Raw genomic sequence first — 19,013 nt, 5'->3', positions numbered from 1 at the left:
TATATATATATATACGACAAAATCCTCAAAATTCACCATTCGATTCTTTGAGGTCTGAAACACATTTTGAGTGGGTCCGCTGACCAGATGCACCCCTTTCTGCAAACTCGATCAAACGCAATAAGTGAATTTTCTGTGAAAATTCGCTAAAAAAAAAAAACCACTAGTTTTAATGATTTTGGGGGACAAACAAGATTTTTAGTGGTTTTTTGGCGAAAAACAAGGGAAGGAAGCATTTTAGACCTATGAACTAGGGTATATTCGTGATCAGCGTAAAATTTCCTGTAAGGCAGGCTCATTAAATAATTTTGTCCACCTAAATCGGGCAAATCGGCCACTGTGCGCCGGAAGCGTGAAAATTGCAACAAAATTACATACACAATGCAATTACATTCACATGACTAACAACAAAAACAAGAGTAGATTTCCAATTTTCTTTTGCAACTTTTGAAAAGCAAAAACATTTTAGTTCAATGTTCAATATTTACATGACGGAAACGCCGAACCATCGTCTGTAGTCCGTCACAGTAGAAGTAGAAGTGCATATGACTGGATTGATGGATGGAATAGCCGATTTTCTTGGGCCGATCATAATATTTTAATACAAAAGATTTCTTGCCTTTGATAAGATTAAAGTCTTATTTCTGTAAAAACTCTATGTTTCCATCACAGATTATAGGCCTAGATATAGTTAAATTGTCCAGTATTTTAATCATTTCGAGGAGCAGACGACAGTTAAATCTTTTCCATTCAACCGGCAGGCCGGCTCAGTAGACAATAGACTAGATTGTGTAAACAAATACTGAAATAATTATGTTCACTTGTTTCCTTAGTAGCTGTGCTAAATGGACATTAATTTCTGTTAAACTATGTGCGAAACCCGTTTCAAAAGTTTCAAATACATCTAATAACTTAAAACGATCGTTTTCAACTGGATATTTGCCTATTGACAATGTTCAAAATTTGAAAAAAAATGTGTTACTTTATACGTTTGAAAAGACGAAAACTTTCAGACTCGTTACAATTTTTGGCATTGCTCAGTTAGGCATTTGGCTTTATTATGCTAATACAATGTTTTACAGCCTGCGTGACATCAAAAATTCTACTTCTGAAACAGAAGTAAAATCTACGTTTTGGAGACGTATTAATCTTGGAGATATTAAATATAGAATTATAGCAGTCATTGCATGCCTAAGCGTTGGTAAGAAGTTTTTGAAGCAATTTAACTGTTTGATTTTATTGTCATTTCAATAAAAACCACAACTTTTGAAAAATTTCTTAAATGTTTGTTAGGCTGTTAATGTGCTTTCTATATGTTTGTTATGATGTTTGGGAGAAATTGATAAGTAACAAACCCTAGAAAACAAGCCTGTCATTTCGAATTCTTCTGGGGAGAGGAGGAATAACGGAATATTCTCAATGAAAATTATTCCACTCACTGTGTTAAAAACCAGGGGGGCAATTGAACCCCTACTCTTGAAAGGGCCTGCCAAAAGCATGTGTAGATTGATGTAAAACCATTCCATGTGAATGTGTACATCTTTATGCTGTTGTTGTGACTAAAGTTATACCACATGCATATATAAATAAGAAAAACCTCTTCTCTATATTTATGTACAATTTATTATAAGTTTAACTAGAAACCAATTATTATTGAAGAGTCTTGAGAAATCAATGGATTTTGTTATGAATATCATTGCAATTCCATGCTTAAAGTAATCCCTGGCTTTGCATCCAGAAATGCAAATATTTTCCCTATTAAAAAGTATGTCCTTTCTCTCACAAAACATATGTATTGTATTATTATTGCACATAATAATCAATTGGATTCTCAGATCAAAGACAAAATTTTATTGATAGCATTGAACAACATAACATAAAATATCTAATTTAAGTAGCACTCTAAAGAGCATAGTAATGCATGTTTTATGGACGCATTATGTTATTTGCCCTCATCTCACTGTTTTTAAAATATAAAGTTAAAAGTCTGCCAAAATTTTATTAAAAGTCCCCAAATTTAGGGAATTGTGTTGAGAAATTGCAGATTCACAAGCTTTACAGATGGATGTCCTGTCACATGCAGACTGTGAAGTGCTATCGACCATTTTTCGCCAAGCCTTTATTTGGCTTTTGAACATTTCTCAAAAATTTGCTGTTATATCAATAACAGGGAGACAAGGGCTAATGGTTAATGCATAAAAAAACCCCTTTATTTATGCTCTTTCAATTGCTACCTATTTATTTATTTACTTTTTCATTATTATACATGATACCCTGGTAAGGTGGCAGGCCCGTGTCCAGATTCTCATAAAGGGACAGGTTTTAATCTTACCTGTGGGGAGGGGGGGATTCAATCCCTCACAACCTTTAGTTTTAAGACACATTGTTGATCCCAGTATGGCATTGATGCACCTGTAATTACTGCTGTCCCCCCCCCTTCCGCTCTTCGGATAATTCTGGCTACACAAGTGACCAAAGTAATTCTTCATTTTACAGGTTCACTTTAATCAAACCTTGTTTGTTTCTTTTTAATTAAATCTGTTTATTACTGCCTCAAGTATTAAATCCTCTCTACAAATTCCTTTATAATGTAGAATGCCCCAAAGCAGAATACTGCTAAATTTGCGACGTACGTCGCAGAACGGATGCATGAGCTGCAGAACAATTCTATTCAAGTGTGAGAGGAAAACTGACAAGTTTTCTGCAGAAATTCTGCAAATTTCAGTGAAATTACTGCAGAAACTGCGGTGTAGAAAATCTGCAGAAGCAGCGGGGCCGAAAATATGCAGAAACAGCGGTGCCGAAAATATGCTAAAACTGCAGTGCCGAAAATCTGCAGAAACTACGGTATAGAAAATCTGTAGAAACAGCAGATTTTCTACAAATATCTTCCAACTCAAGATAGAATTTTGCAGAAATTGTGCAGATTTCTTAAAACTAGGAGAAAATCTAAAATTCTCACAAATTACCATAATTTGGCGGAAAGCTCGCCATGTCGAATTCAATAAGTACTTTGTAGGACTTTCTGAATCGATTTTCATCCACTGCAATTTCCACCATGCACGTATGTTTTGGAAACATGCCAACATTGAAACACGTCCATCGCCGGAAATTGCGTGTCTTGTTTGAGATTTCAATCCCTTTGCATCTAGAAAACAATTCAATTATTTAGAAAGTTTTGAAGTGTTTTATTATATGCCACCCAAACTGGACTCATTTTATTTATTAGTTCAGTAATTTCTTTATTTAGTAACATTATTTTAATTGCTTTTTCATGCCATGTAAAATTAACCAAAAAAAAAAAAAAAGTGGTTTGCCACCGAGGTTCAAATTTTTATAAAATTTTGTATCTTTGCTCTTTCTGTGCGTTTTAGAAAGCATATTAACTATTTTCGGAGAATCTCAATCGATTTAGGTTTGACACCTTTTTAAAGTTTTTTTTTTTTTTTTGATTTTATAGTTTTTATGATCAACTAATTTTCCAAATTCAGTGCTCTTTAGTTAGTCATTTGGTTGAAAGCTGTGATGTTTCCGGAAATATCTCATTTCCACAGAAATAAAGAGCAATAGTCCAGTTAAAAAAAAAAACTATGTGAAACGATTTTGATTTTTGACATCCAATTTGTGGAAAATGTCACGTTTTTTCGCGTACAATGCTTGAAGTACTTGCAGAACAATTTTGGTCAGATGATTTTACGTTGCAAAACATCGTAAAGTATTCTGCGTTGGGGGTAGAATGTATATCAGATTTTATATTCTGAAATGATGCTTAATACAAAAGAACTTGTAAACTAAACGAGAACGAGCTTATTGTAGATGCAAATTATTTGAATGTTATGTAAAACTTTTAAAGTTAAAAAAGAAGAAAGAAATGCAAGCGTTTAGGTCCAACTGAGTTGAATTAGAGAAAAAAATTGCACAATTACTGAGTTAAATTACAGAAAAACTTCAGAGAGAAAGGGGGGAAAAAAACGCTAAACGCAGACTTTCACATTAATGTTAATTTAAGTCGATCATTTTCTTCATTTGACTATTTTTTCCTAATGGGAGGGGTTTAACCCCTAAAACCCTCCCCTTGGACACGGCTCTGAAGGTGGCCACTCGGAAATCTGGTCTGTTGTTTGTTCTTGTTGTTTGCACCAAAGGTAGTGAGCACCAGGGGCATGCCATAGAAATTTTGGGGCCCATCACAAATGACTTTTACAGGCCCCCTCTATATTGTTTATCCTTACGTTCACACATATATTTCACACCTCATTTAAAAAATCTTGGGCCCTTTTCAGGCTCAGACCTGAGCCAACTGGTGTACCTCCCCCCACCCAATGTGCATGCCCCTAGAGAGCGCCTCCTGAATGATTGCTCTGTTACCAGTGATATATTAGTAATGCAAGCCAGAGGCAAATGGTTTTTGGACGGGGAATCAAGGAGTACTAATTAGTGGCTCTCCCTCATACAATTTTCAAAACAAAGAGTTCTCATTAAGTTTTTTAAAATGTTTTTTAGGATCCCTTAAAAGTTTTTAAGTACTATTTCTGTATCTGCCTCTGGAAGGTTCCTACACATCCCAGCAATTTTTGCTTTTTATATTTGGTAGAAATGATTGCTGTACTTTAAAGTGCCGGATTTAGCCGAAGAGAACAACAATTGAAATTCTAGTATTTGAGAAATTAAAGGACAAATAAATTAATTTTATTCCCTTGGAAGGGGCACAATAAAAAGTGTCTCCCCTTCATACAATTTTTCAAAACTAAGTTTTTGTGAAGTTCTTTAAAATGTTATTTAGGATCCCTTAAAAGTGTTCAAGAACCATTTCTGTATCCACCTCTGGAAAGTTTGTACTTACCTCAGTAATTTTGCTTTATCATTTTTACATTTTGTACAAATAATTTCTGTACTTACAAATGCTGGATTTAGCTGAAAAGAACAATAATTAAAACTCGCATTTTCTGCATGCTCATATTAGGGTCCTGTATGGGTATGTACACGGGCATGTGTTCCCTGTGCCTCCTCAATTAAAATCTGCTCCTGATACAAGCTATATTTCCATGTTTTCATTTTTTTCTTTTGAAGAGCAATGCCTGGAAGATCGGAAAATTTGATATTGCCAAAGGGGCCTCAATCTCTTCCTTTGCCAGAGTGTGCGCTACATCATATTCAAAAACTTACTCAGCATAACAATAATAAAATGAACAATTTTTTATTAGAACTTTAGAAAATTTGTTAAGTCTTAAGAAAAGAAAAAAAATATTGAGAGAATTCTATGCGCGTAAAATCCTCTATATGAAAAGTGAAAGTAGTTTGTCATATCTTAAGAGTTTTTCCTTTTCTTTTTCAGGTGTTGGAACAGCAGTGATTTCGGTTATGTTGCCAACTCGTATCGTCAAAAGTTTGACTTTATGCAAAGGAGGAAAAACTGCCATCTTCACCACTTATGGTCCATTTGGGAAAACAAAACAATTCAAGGCTCCAATACACAAACTTAGTTGCTTAGTTTCTCGGAATGAAGCTAAGTCCTATGTTACAATAAAAGTCAAAGATAAGTGGATGTATTATCTAATTGATTCAAATGGGCAGTTCATCCAACCATTACTGTTTGATTTTACAGTTGGTACTAGGACATCAAGGCGTTTATAGCAGTACTTAAATAAATTTTATTTATAACTATCAGTCTCGTAATTCTTTGCAGTGTAATGTGCTTTCTTGTGGAAGCAATTTTACTGATATTTCAAAACAGCTATGCTTTTTGATAACTTAAACCTTATAATATATATCAGTTTCATTACTTGAGATTTACAGAGAAATGTGACCATTCAAGTAAAAAATAAATAAAAAAAATGCTGACCTTGGCAGTGAGCATTTTATTTATTTATTTTTCTGTTTAAGTGTTTCCTTTCATTCTCTTTCTCTTTTACTTGAAAAAAAAAAGTAAAATTGTTCATTCTAAAATGACGTGTGAACAAGCCATGTCATTCTAAAATATTTAAACTCTCAAAAATATTTTTTTTGGCTTTTGAGATGTTACAATTTTAGTCAAACTCTGTGTATGAATAATATTTGATTGCATTAGAACAATTTAATAATGCACAGCTTCAGTTTTAGTTTTATTAAGTTTGGCTTTATATGGATGATTTTACAGATTTTACAATACAAATTCATTTAACACATAAATTGTGCAACATATTCACATTCATTATTGTATAGAAGTAAATATTCTATGCTATAAAGAGTAATTCTGATATCCTATAACTGCCTGTGTCTTTCACACTTCACGGTTGCATTTACCAAGTTAGTCTGATAACCACATGATAGTGTAACAATGAAATAAAATTAAGTACGCAACAATCGAAGGAGCATCCCGTTATCAAAATCTAAGGCCTGCGAAAATTTTAAGTAATGTCGCCAAATTTAGTAAGTTACAGTGAGTGATGGAAGACAAGATTTGTAGATGGATGCACACAGTGAAATTGTGTGATTGATTTTTCGCCAAGTCTTTAAATTTGAAGCTTTTTATTGAAATTTTTGCAGGCTTAAAAACTTGATATCTCGATAACGGACATGCATTAAAAACTTTTGCATCAAAAATGTGTCTCAAGATGCTCTTTTGTTTGCTACCTACATTATATGACAAAAAGTATTGAAACACTTTCAAAAATTCATTTTTAAGGATTTCTCAAGAAATAAGAGGCCACAATTGCTTTGTAACTTTTGTCACATAAAAGGTATGCTCCAACTGTTATTTTCCAATAAAAGTTAAATCATCCGTGCATTTTGGAAATCAGCAACCAATGGAGGAAAACAATTTTTTTTAAAATCATTGTTCATTGCTTGCGTTCGATGAACCTCACTGGTCAACCGGTAAGTAACAGGTTGCTAACTGCAGCATTCTTGAGAGCTACCAGTTAACTAGTTGCTTCCGATGTCGTTTTATGAGCCTCACTGGTTGATCTACCGGTCGACTGCCACACTAGCTAGTTGATTGGTTGATGGAACCACGTGATTTTTTACCAATTATATATTTTTCACCTGCGTGTTATTCGTCAGCATCATGTCTGCGCAAGCAACCGGTGATCAACCGAAAGCGTTTAATGAAGCATCGGTTTGTGAAAAACGCTGACGTCATTGCTGTCACGTGATTAACCAACCAGTCGTGCTCATTGAAGTTAAGCATTTTAAATAGCTGAGAATAAGCTGTAAATTTCAGTAATTAGTTACCTTACTATGTACAATTATTTTACGTCGCAAAAGTATCACTGATATTCACGAAGTTAATACTTATTTCATAATTTAAAAAATACTTTGCTGTAACAATTGCATTTTCTATTTAAAAGCTTTAATTAAATTTTAAGAGTTGAATAATGACTTAAACTTAATTAGCTACAGAAGCCTGTTATTTTAGCTAGGCAGAATAGAAAATTTTCCTAGCTCTCAAAAATCTGTTTTTACTTCCGAGAAATTATTTGCTTTTTGAAAAATAAAGTTGTATAGACTGGGAGTTGAAACTTTTTTCACTACAATTATTTCTATTTAAACCTCAAGCTAATATAATATAAATTAAGAATTTTTGTGTTCTTGGAAATTTATTGTAATTAATGTTTTTGATTGATGTATTATGTATTAAAGTGGATACATTTTATGGTTAACTTAGTGATATATTTAAAAGGCGTAGTAACTTTTATACAAAGTTTTGGTTTTTCTTATGTAAATTAGGGACACTATAGAGATGTAAATTTCACATGGGCTCAAACTGCACATTCAGCCCACTAGTTGCAGTGTTTCTTTTTGCGTTAACTCTTAATTACTTTCTTTTTTATCTGACTTTAGGCTTTCTATTATTAATGAACTTGGAAACTTTTTACTCTCTCTTTTGTCAGTATCAATATTATATTCAATTCTCAATAACTCAGAGTCTCAAGAGATTGGCCTAAAGCCTTTGAGCTGTTGGTGATTCAAGTTATGGAAAGTTTCCCACAGCTTTCATAAGAGTTTCGGACCAAACGAAAACTTCCAAGATAACAGAATATTCGAGTTATAAAATTTGGAATTATAAAATTTCATCTTCTGAAGCATCAGCATGATAGTTGTTTTAACAATATGGTAATTCTATTATTTTTATGTATTTGCTATTGAATGGAAAATTCATAATCAACTTGTAAGGGAAGATACAACTAATTTTAAAATTAGTGAAAATATATATTCTTCTCAGCATTGAATGCAGTGTAATGGTTTCTCAAAAGCTGAATTTATAAATAGAAACAAAGATAGTGTCTTTGAAAATTGGTAACATTGGAGTTGCTCACATTTGTCACTTGTTACATCATGCTTTTATTTATTTTTTTCAACTAAACTGGATTTTGTGACTATTTTATATCATACATGAAATACACCGCCAGCTCAGTCATTTCCAGCCGAGGACTGCAGTTTTGTGCTTATTAGCACTCGTCAGCCTGGCATAGGAAAGTGACTGAGCTGGAGATGGAAAACTTCTTAAGGAAGCCAAGAGTGCCAAACAAACTGGTAGCTAATATAGAATTAGCGCAGACCAGACGAAAGACCGAAGCAATGGTTCGGTTCAGCTTGAGGATTGAAGGCAAGGCATGGTATATTCAGTTTATATCATATTGTAACAGTATTTTATATCATATTGCGTTATTTTTTAAAAGTTTTTTGAGGAGTAGCAAGGAAAAGGGAGGGGGTCAAAATCCTTGAGAACTCTTGGTTTTAAGTCATATTACCAATCCTAGTATGGTGGTATAAAGGACTCTCATGACCAGGGCCCGATTTAGACCTTGACTTGCAGAAGCAAAGAACATGCTCAATCGCACATCTTTTTGTCTTTTGTTATGTGTCCCCGAAAATGTTTCCAAGTGTCTACAAAGTACCCTTGGAAAGGAAGTTCTGAAGCTATTTAATTTCTGAATCAACGTATTTGTAATTTGAAACTTAGACAAAGAAACAATTACAAGAGATCTAAACATCTTGAAATGTAAATCATGAGAAAAAAAATGAATGCCTTAAGCAGTGATAGTGAGCTTTGTACCAACATGGAGTGAAATCTGAGTGATCTCATTCTATGCTAGATGTCACTCTTAGGGATGAGAGTGGTCAGAGAGCAAAAAGGAGGAAATCCAAAAAAAATTCATAAAAGGAATGATATCCAAAACCGCATCAAAATAGAACCTGGAAGCCAAGATATTCAAAAATTCAATAAAAAATGGCTAATTTACCAGTTTTAAAGGTAATACGTATTTAATTAAGTATAAGTAATAATTTTGTACAGTTTGATGCATTGTACCATTTCTTGCAAGAGTGTTTATTAATAAATAAATCTAAATTTTGAAAAAGAGGCAACAATTTCTAACCCCTGAGTTATTGAACAATGGGTTGGGGGAGTCAGAGGTTAATCTTGGCTGCATCACACAATAGTGTCAACTTTTCCATTAAAAACATTTGAGTTTATAGTGTTAAATGAAAGAGAACAGAAATTTTAAAATTAAGTCTGTTTGTAAAGTAAAAATTTACAATGGAGAGAAAAATATAAAATTTCTTTATGTGGTAGAACATATTTTTCACAGTAGGATTTGAAAATAAATAAATATATATGCATATAAACGATTGGTTATCTTTTTCCTTGCATTGGAACCCAAAATTTGTCTTTAAAAACTTCCTAATACGATTTCGGAATCAAAAGAACAACTTGAAATCGCCTCATTTAATTATGAAATCTCAAAACTTTTAACAGGCTGTGAAGCCTAAACGGTTTGAGATTCACCACAAATATTTTTCACTTTCTTAAATACACAAAAAAAGTAACCATTCCAAGTTTCAATAAAATTCGAGACTGTGGGTGCCATGCCACATTTTTTGATTGACTTTTGCATTTTTTCCAAAATAAATTAAAGAAATAAAAATATTATTGAAATGATGAATAAAATAAGCAGATATAAGGTAGCATATAGTGAAAAACCACCCAACATTAAAAATAATTGAAATACTTGTAGGATGCAAAAAGATTGAAATCTCAAAGGAGGCATGCAAATTTCGACGCATCACGTGTTTGACATGATTTCAAAACATACGTTTTTGGAAGATATCGCGGAAGATGAAGATTCGAGGGAGAAAAATAAGAAATTGGGGACCGAAAATTTGAGAAAATCGTATTTTTTTTTCGATTTTTGAGAAAAATAAGGCCTGGAAGGAGGAAAGGTTCTAGAAGTCAACAGAAAACGCCGGAATTCCGGCAAAATCTCATCCCTGCACTCTAGATAATTTTCTCACTCCAAGGGAGAGAGTTTTCTGCTGAACACATAGACCTTGTTAATACAGGGGACAGGGCCAGATTTGGAATTGTGGAGGCCCCGGGGCAACGAAGGAGTGGAGGCTCCTAATCAGGGTTCGAAAAGATCATATTTTCGAAAATATACGATGCTTTGTTCTATTTCCGAATATTATGATATATACTTATATATCCGATATTTTCGACTTGTGAAAGTTAGGATATTTTATAAAAATTTTATTGTGGGGGCCCTTTGTTGTGGAGGCCCCGGGGCAGCAGCCCCGCCTGCCCTCCCCTAAATCCAGCCCTGAATACAGGGCCAGAAAAATTTGTAGTGCAAAACAAATAAAAACATTCATTATAAAAGCAAAATTTTAATTTTTTGGGGGGCCCGAAGCCTTCATGGGCTTACACTTAAATCAAGCCCTGCTCATGAGTTCGTCTCCCAGAAGGCAAATTCAGGCTGTGCCAGTGAGCACAGTAGGGTTTATTTTACAGCTTCTTTAAAATCAAACCTTAATAGTCTTTTGCAACAAAATGTGCTTATTTTATATTCTGAAACAATGCTTAATGAACTAAACAAGGAGTTTATTGGAGATGCATATAAAAACCAAACCAATGCTTCTTCATAGTGGCATTGTATATGTATGTGTAAATCTTTACCCCCTTATAAGTGAGGCAACATTGCCACAATTGATGCTTTGTATTACCAGACTATTCAGCAGTTATTCCACCACTGTTTTTCCGAAATATGATTTTACTCGCTAAAGTCGACAATTGTAAATTGAATCAAGACTTCAGAGAAAATGTTTTCAGAAAAGGGCATTATACAAATTAAAGCTTAACTTTAACAAAAACTTTAAAATTAAAGCTAGTTTAAGTCAAAGGTATAAATTTCTTCATTTTGCACTTTATCCACCCGTCCCCCCTTCCACAATTAGAGAGGTTTAAACCCCTTAGACGCATGCAGTGTGAAAGTTGTCTAGGAATAAACTAACAGAAGGTCACACACACTTGTACTTTCATTGATAGTCACTTTAAAAATGAAGACAATTACCTTGAAATATGATATTTCTAATATTAGAATGCATGATTTATATTGAAGTTTTCAGTTTCTTTCAGTCTGAAATAAAACAGCTCCTGGTCATGTTTTAAAATTAAAAAAATAATTCAAATTATAACCCTCTTAAGTTATTTTATTTCATCAAAAAATATACACAACATCGTTTGTAGGAGAAATCACAATATGTACACAATTTTAATTTGCAGTCGAAACATTTTCAGATCACCAAAACAGGCAACTAAAATGATACTTTTCACATGAAGGAAAATTTTCAAAAAATATATAATCATCATACTGCAGTTTAACCAAAACAATTTGAAAAACTGTAGTCAAAATATTGCACTTGTGTTTGCTTAAGTATTATAAAACCCATGTATGAAATAAGATTTTATGTATAGTTTTTGTCATAAATAACATTGTAATTAGAAAATACTTGTGAAAATAATGTACAAAGTTTGAACACATAAATAACAATTTACTAATGACATAAATGTACAAAAATTATAAAACAGTCACAACTTTGATGTAATAAGTTGTATTTATCACAGTTTTAGAATGGAAGTCAGGAAACTCGTGAGTCCACAAAAGTTGCTGATATTCAGCAAAAATTTAGACTCATGTCACACCTCACAGTTAAATAGTTCATCATTTATTAAAATCCGTTTCCTCCTCATAGGCAGCGTTGGATTTTCCACTCTCTTCACTTCCTTTCCGTTCTTTTAGGTCTTCGGGATTTATGTATTTGTAGCGGTAAGCCATTATAGAGAATATGACCATGTCCACCGCCATTAGTATGCCAAAAAAGAAGAGCTCGTGAGACTGAAAAAGAAATTTCAACTGTTATTTCATTTTTTCATGTTGAAGCAGTGGTGCCTTACCCAATCTATATATATACGGCCCATGGGCCCATGAGGTTTGTGGTTATATTCAATGTTACGAATTAAAATTATACATTCAAGAACCTTCCAAAACAACAGATAGTCTTGATTTGGAAAACAAATGATTTTGTAAATTTGAAGGAAATAGTTAGCATTTCTTAAAAAAATAAATAAATAAATAAAAATGAAATAGGCATGTAATGATGATAACATCAGTTCTTCGTAATTTTCCAGGGGTGCCCACCTAGAGGGGGGGGGGGCGCCCCTGAGTTTTCTATCCTTTTACTGCATTATCTATAAAAAAAAGTTTTCAATAAGTTGTTTTCAATAAAGTTTTAATTTTATAGTGTTCTGGGATGTGAGATTCATTTTAGTGAAGGAGTGGCCAGCTGGTAGAAAAAGGTTGGACACTGCCTCATTAAAGTATTCAACAGAGCTTTCAACTAAAATCTTTAGGAGCGGAGGGAGCAAATTCTCAGTTTGACAAAGGAAATTTCTTTTTAACCGAATGGTAAAACGTAAGCATCTAATAAGAAAGAACATTATGCATCACTAAAAAAAAATTTTAAATGAAAAAAAAAAGAATCAAAATGTTGCAATACTGTCCCTAAATTTGCCGAATCCTTAGCACAATTTGCCAAAAGAGGAGGTTTTTAGGAGATCACAGTGACCTCCCAACAGGACACCTCTGAAAGTGTTTATCACTTTGTTTGTATATATGTATTGTCGTCTCAGAGCAACAGTAAGATATCTTAGTGTTATTTCTGGGATTAGATACCTTACAGCTGCTCTGAAGCGACAATATTTATATATGCTGAGATACAATTGGCTCTCTGTTTAACGGCCGCTTTTCACGGTCCCAGATGGTCCATTATAGTGTTAAAACCATTCTTTTTAAGCACGCTTTCTACTTAAGGACAATTTTTTGTGGTCCCTTGAAAGTCGTTGAACAGAGAGCCAACTGTATATTTAATGCCCCAACAAACACACTTCAGGCTTTGAAAGTCAGAAATACTCCAAAAAAATTTAGTGCTTTCTATTTGCAATAAAATTTAGCTCTGCAGAAAGGGGGTGAGGGCTATTGTACATTTTTAAAAGATTCTTTTTTTCCCTCTTTTAAATTCAGAACGTGAAATGTTCCAGAACTTGAAAATCAAAGTGTTCTTTCTTTGCCATATTCCATTTCATTTTTACAAAGTGAAAGTGTTTTTTAATTTTATGGAATTGAGTTTTTGTGTATTCAGGCCCATATTACTTCAGCGGTAACCAGGGGCAAACCTTATCTGAGTCCTCAAATTTGTACTTGATTTTTTTTTTGATAAATTTGTTGAAAAAGTGATAAAAAGTTTAGAACACCGAAAATATTATGTTGCATTCATCACACCAAACTTGCTTTCCTTAAGCACAACTTTTAAGAAATAGAAACTGCTTGACTACAAAAGGGACAAATAAGTCATTAGCTAAATGATGTGTTGCTTTGGTACATCATAGTACATTAACTTTACAACTGCCCAGATATTTGAATCAGGGCCGCATGCATTACTTATTTATATTTCGTTGAAAAAATAATATTGTTGTTATCATTATTATTTCAGTTTTATTTCTGAAATGCAATTAGTATAACTGAAAAATTGTACAAACTTATTGCGTGTTTATTGTAGTTATTGAGAAACTCATTTAGTATGTAATATGGCGTTTTGCAAGAACATCCCCTCCCTTTGTTTAGATAATCTATTGTAACAAAAATCAATACAATACACATTGAAACCGAATTTGATACACTATATAAATGTTTCAAAAAATGTGTTTGGTAAAACCCCTATCGAAACAAAAGTCTGGTTACGGCCCTGATTTGCATAATATTTTCATAATTTAATTTTATGTTACTTTTAAAATTTTCTAATTGTCAAAGGTATCCCTGCTGAAATGCCTGCCCCTACCCCCATGCGAAAATACTTGCCTTGCGTATGCTTCACTTCTCAAAAAAAAAAAAAAAAGTCAGAGTATTTACATGCCTTGGAAAAAATCCTAGCTATATCACAAATATGTACACAATGCATTAAGAATAATTTCTAGTAAAAAGGAAAATTTTATCTCCAGTTGATTAAATATACAATTTTAGCAACTAAATTAAAAACACGAAAAAGTAGTAATTTTTGCATCAAAATTAATTTTAAATAAAAGATTTTTTTTCTTGAAATCATGATTCGAGAACGCTACTTACTTTAAGTCAAAGAATCAAGGCAAATGTACTAAGTCAGTAAAAAACGGTTTTGTAAATGGAAACTGCTTCTTCTTTGCTTGTAGGGTTGTTTATTTTACATAGCCTGAATTATATAGGTAACAATTCAGGCTAAGTAAAATAAACAAGCCTATTGGCAACGAAGAAGCTGACTCTTTTTGTAAATCATGCTGCAAATTGAGGTGAGATACTCTGGTATTGAGAAAACAAAGCACAGACAATCCATGGCAGCATATGATCCGCTACTCATTAATTTTACACTTTTTTAACAGAAAATCTGCAAGTAACACACAAGAAATTACAGTAATTCAGTTTCCATGCTGCTGTTTGGTCCAGCAGTTGGAATTTTTTGATACATTTTCATTCATGGGTAGTTCCTGCATGTATTTGACCTTTGTCCCAAGAGTGACGAAGATAGTCACTTAAAGTTCCCTTAAAACAAGTTGATATTCAAATTTTCATTTACTCGAAACTAGGTTGGAATGACTTAGTGTTCTTATTATAACCACTCCAGACAAATGATGTGTATGCACAGAAAAACACTTACGTTTTTTTTAAACATGTTCAATTCTGCTATAACTAAAACAAGCAAGTTTCCAAATGCTACTGTAAGTAACCAGGTAGCTTGTAGAACTGACTTCATGCTTTTAGGGGCCTAAAATTACAGAAACATAAAAATTATTACTATAAAACAAATTAAATAGCATAAAATAGTTATTGGTATTTATTCAAGATCACAAATATGGTGAATTTTTATTTTGTTTTTGAAATGTATGACTGATCACTGAATAGGTCAACTAGGCTGTGGCCTAAAGCCTTCGCCTTTTTTTGGGGGGGGGGGGGTAAAAATGTTTTCTTCATTTGTTTGTTTTGTTACTTTCACACAGTTAATGTTATAATTCGTTAGTATTTCTTCCATGTGTTTGATTTCATATCATTCACCATTTTTCCATTGAAAAAAAAGGGAAATTTACAAAATTAATGGCATTTTTTAAAATACACCAAAAATGTGTGAAAAATAATAATAATAAAAAAATTAAAAAGAAGAAATCTTCATGAGTTGGTTTTTATCTCTTTTATTACAGGTTTAAGTAAACAAAGAAAAAATCTGATTAAATTTCAAGTATTGTTTCAAATCTGATGGAAAGGCTAAACAAGATGTAGCAGTTAGTTTATAGATCTCTAGATCAGTTCTCTACTCAGGTTTGATTTGAAAATAAAATACTAAAATAAAATAATGCATAGGAATTAAAATGGCACAAATGAATTAAGTTATGTATGTGTTTTCTTATTATTTATTTCAAAGTGGGTTTACATTTGCTAATAATAATTGTGTAGTCTTCGGCCAATAACTTTATTTACTGAAAGTAAATATTGGTTTGCATTATTGAATATTATAGGTGATAAGGTAAACAAGAACACAAATGATGCAGTTTTTATAGAGAAAAAAAATAGCAGTCACTAAAACAAAACAAAAACAAAAAAAGACAACTACCCTCTTTTCTTTCTTTTTATAAGTAAAATAATATTTTTAAATTATTCATAAAAACTATCTAAACTAAGAAAAAACTTACTTGAGAATAGGAAAACTCTAGACCCGTAATTGAAAACATAATCTCGCCAGCAGTAATGAGAAAATATTGAGGTATTTGAAAAAGCAGATGGACAACATTTGCTTCCACTAATGTCTCAACGTAGAAATTCTAAGAAAAATATAAATAATACAAAATAAGTTATGTAAAAAACATTTACAATTTTATTTTTAATCTCTATCTTAATTATATCATTCGAGTTGGGATGCACCAACATTGACTAGGGACGTACCAACATGCAAATTGGCTGATTACCGATTAATCGGCCTTTTATCGCCCCCGCATAAAATACTAAAATATAAAACAATAAATGATGGATTATTTGGCATAGGAGGAAATAGGTATGAACCAGTAAGATATAGGTTATGTCCTGAAAATGCTATTGCATATTTATTCAAAATAGAAAAATTAAATTAAAAAAATAACATTGTTTCTACTATTAATTTTTGATAAAAAATTAATATATAAAATAAAGCATGTGCATAAAGTGCTAAAATATAAAACAATAAATAATAGATTATTTAGCATAGGAGGAAATATGCATGAACCAGTAAGATATAGGTTATGTCCTGAAAATGTTAAAATAATCATACTTTCGCATTACAATTTAAAAGTGGAGGAATTTAATTATTCATAATAATGTTAAGTAAATGTAAGAAATATTTTTAGATATTTCATTCAGTTTTATGCAGTTTTTGTATTTATTCATTGTTATTATGGTTTCTTGCTCAAAGAATACTTAAAAGAGAGAGTTTTTTTAAAAATGTTTTTTACAATGATTAATCAGCAACAAGTTGCTGATTATGTTGAATAATCGCAAAGCGGCCAATTACGATTACTGCCGATTGATCGTCGCATCCCTGGCATTGACTACATAAAGTCTCTCCCCCAAATACTATCTACAGTAGGATGTTTTATTTTTCCTTTCTATTCTGCTAAACATAACTGTGAGTAAAGCATAGGCCACTTCATATTTTATATTTTCCTTTAAAATCATCTACGTTATTTCTTAAAGCTGTTTTTTTTGAGCAATCACGATTGCTTATTGTTCTCATTTGACAGTCCTTGACGTTACGGTTCCTTTTTCAGTTTGGACCAGGGCTGCAGCATAATCGTTCACCGGCGGCGGCATGGCTGGTCCTAAGCACTGTCCACCTGAATCCACTTTTACTGGGCGGTGGCGTCCATGTCCTACACACGCATGCTCATACACACTCCCCTAAGCGTGCACGCCTTTACACACGCACGCCTACACACATACACACGCCTACGTGCACACACGTAAGCCTACACACACAACTATACACACGTAACCACCCAGGAGGAGGGAATGCTTGGGAGGGGGAGCCATTTCTGGAAACAATAACTCTAACCAGTAGGGTCTTGTCGCAACTCGTGATTGCGAAAAACATAATTTGAATTCAAAGTTTCAGAATTCAAATTAGAGTTAATTTTTTTTTTTTTTTTTGTGGAAATGCTATAACTTCCTCAATAATTCATCAAACTTCATAAGTAAGGCATTTTCCACACTTTTCCCACTGCTTTCAGTGAAAAATAAAATGACAACTCTAATTGGGGCAGTTTTTCGGAAAAAAATAAATAAATAAAACGTTTATTCTGTTTTTTACTAAGTATTTTTTTAATGTACAGTAAACTCCTGATTATCCATGAACGGCTTATCCGCAGCTTTTCCCACTTTCAAAAAAAAATTTTTTTGGTGATGATTTATTGAATGTAGATTAATGCACTCTCATTTTAAGTTAACAAACACAAAATTTATTTTTTAAATTCAATCATGTTCTTTTTTCTTTTTTTTAGTTACAACTTTAAGCGAAATATTTACACCAATGCCAAGTATAGAAAAGAAAAACTTCTCTTCTTATTTTTTTCCTCTTTCATCTGATACATTTTTGATGAATTCAGGATCAGCGGTTTTGATTTTATTTAATGTTTTACTTTTTCAGTCGTATTGTTTCACTTTTTATAAAAATTATCATTGCAGACATGAAATTCAACACAAAACTCCTGAAGGGTCTGCAATTCACTTTGTTTTTCTTAATTCTACTTTGCTCTTTTTTTATTGCATTTTAAGCAAACTTTTCACAACAATTCCCTATTTCTCATATGAAAAGACCTTTGAGTACTTTACGATTTTCCACAAATCGATAGATTGACCAGTTGGCCACCCTTGCACAGTGTTTCGATTAACACAAGACTACTGGGACTACTAACTGGACAAAAGTCAAGTTCAGAGTTCATCATTTCATCACAAAAAATTAAAGTGTTCCTAAATTCAAGATGAATTAATTAATTGTTCAAGATGAATATTATACTGGTAAGTGCTTTTTTTCCCTAATTTAATTATTCTATCTGATAATTAAACAATATTAAAAAAATTTTGATGATAAATGAAGGAGTTTTTGCTTGTTTAAAACCTTTCAAGTGATGGTAATGATTTTCCCCGTTTGTACCCGGGCCAAATTTTCTGTATATAATAGCTGCACTTTTTCCATTATTAATAAGGCATATTATAGTCAGCACACTCTAGTACAACATATTTTTTTTCTCTAGAATACTTTCTTTCGAGTAAGGATTTTTTTGAAGAATAATTGAAGCACCAAAAGCTTTGGGTAAAAAAAATATGTTGTACTCGAGTGTGCTGACTATAATATGTCTTATTAATGGGAAAGCTGTAGCGACTATATACAGAAAATTTAGCTCGGGAACAAATGGGTACAAGTCATTGCCATCACTTTAAAGTTTTGAAACAGGCAAAATATCCGTTGTTCATCTTTAAAAAAAATTTAATATTGTTTAACTATCAGAAAGATTAATTAAATTAGGGAAAAAAAGCACTTACTGGTGTAAAAAATATCGATCTTGAACAGTAAAATCATATGAAATTAGGAACACTTTAATTGTGTGTGATGAAATGATATCTGGAACTCAACTGATTTATTCAATT

At 32.5% G+C, this 19,013-nt stretch overlaps 2 protein-coding genes across 2 annotated transcripts in view; one reads left to right on the top strand and one right to left on the bottom strand.

Annotated features, from left to right (window-relative positions):
* Nucleotides 1-744: 744 nt before the first annotated feature.
* LOC129217614 (transmembrane protein 223-like) lies at nt 745-5,658 on the top strand. Its single transcript, XM_054851943.1, has 2 exons — nt 745-1,201; nt 5,336-5,658. Exons 1-2 carry the CDS (start codon nt 814-816, stop codon nt 5,632-5,634), a joined length of 687 nt encoding a protein of 228 aa, XP_054707918.1. The 5' UTR covers nt 745-813; the 3' UTR covers nt 5,635-5,658.
* Nucleotides 5,659-11,790: 6,132 nt separating this feature from the next.
* Nucleotides 11,791-19,013, bottom strand: part of LOC129217613 (solute carrier family 15 member 1-like) — a 151,247-nt gene continuing 144,024 nt past the window's right edge. The window contains exons 21-23 of the mRNA XM_054851942.1: nt 16,031-16,159; nt 15,004-15,111; nt 11,791-12,155 (exon numbers count right to left, since the gene is read on the bottom strand). Of these exons, the coding sequence (XP_054707917.1) occupies nt 11,982-12,155; nt 15,004-15,111; nt 16,031-16,159 (411 nt within the window). The 3' untranslated portion in view covers nt 11,791-11,981. The remainder of the gene's footprint in view (nt 12,156-15,003; nt 15,112-16,030; nt 16,160-19,013) is intronic.

Source organism: Uloborus diversus, chromosome 2 (genome assembly GCF_026930045.1).
Source record: "Uloborus diversus isolate 005 chromosome 2, Udiv.v.3.1, whole genome shotgun sequence".
Classification (NCBI taxonomy): Eukaryota; Metazoa; Arthropoda; class Arachnida; order Araneae; family Uloboridae; genus Uloborus; species Uloborus diversus.
The sequence above is the reverse complement of the archived record's forward strand: the minus strand, read 5'-3'. Positions and strand labels throughout refer to the sequence as shown.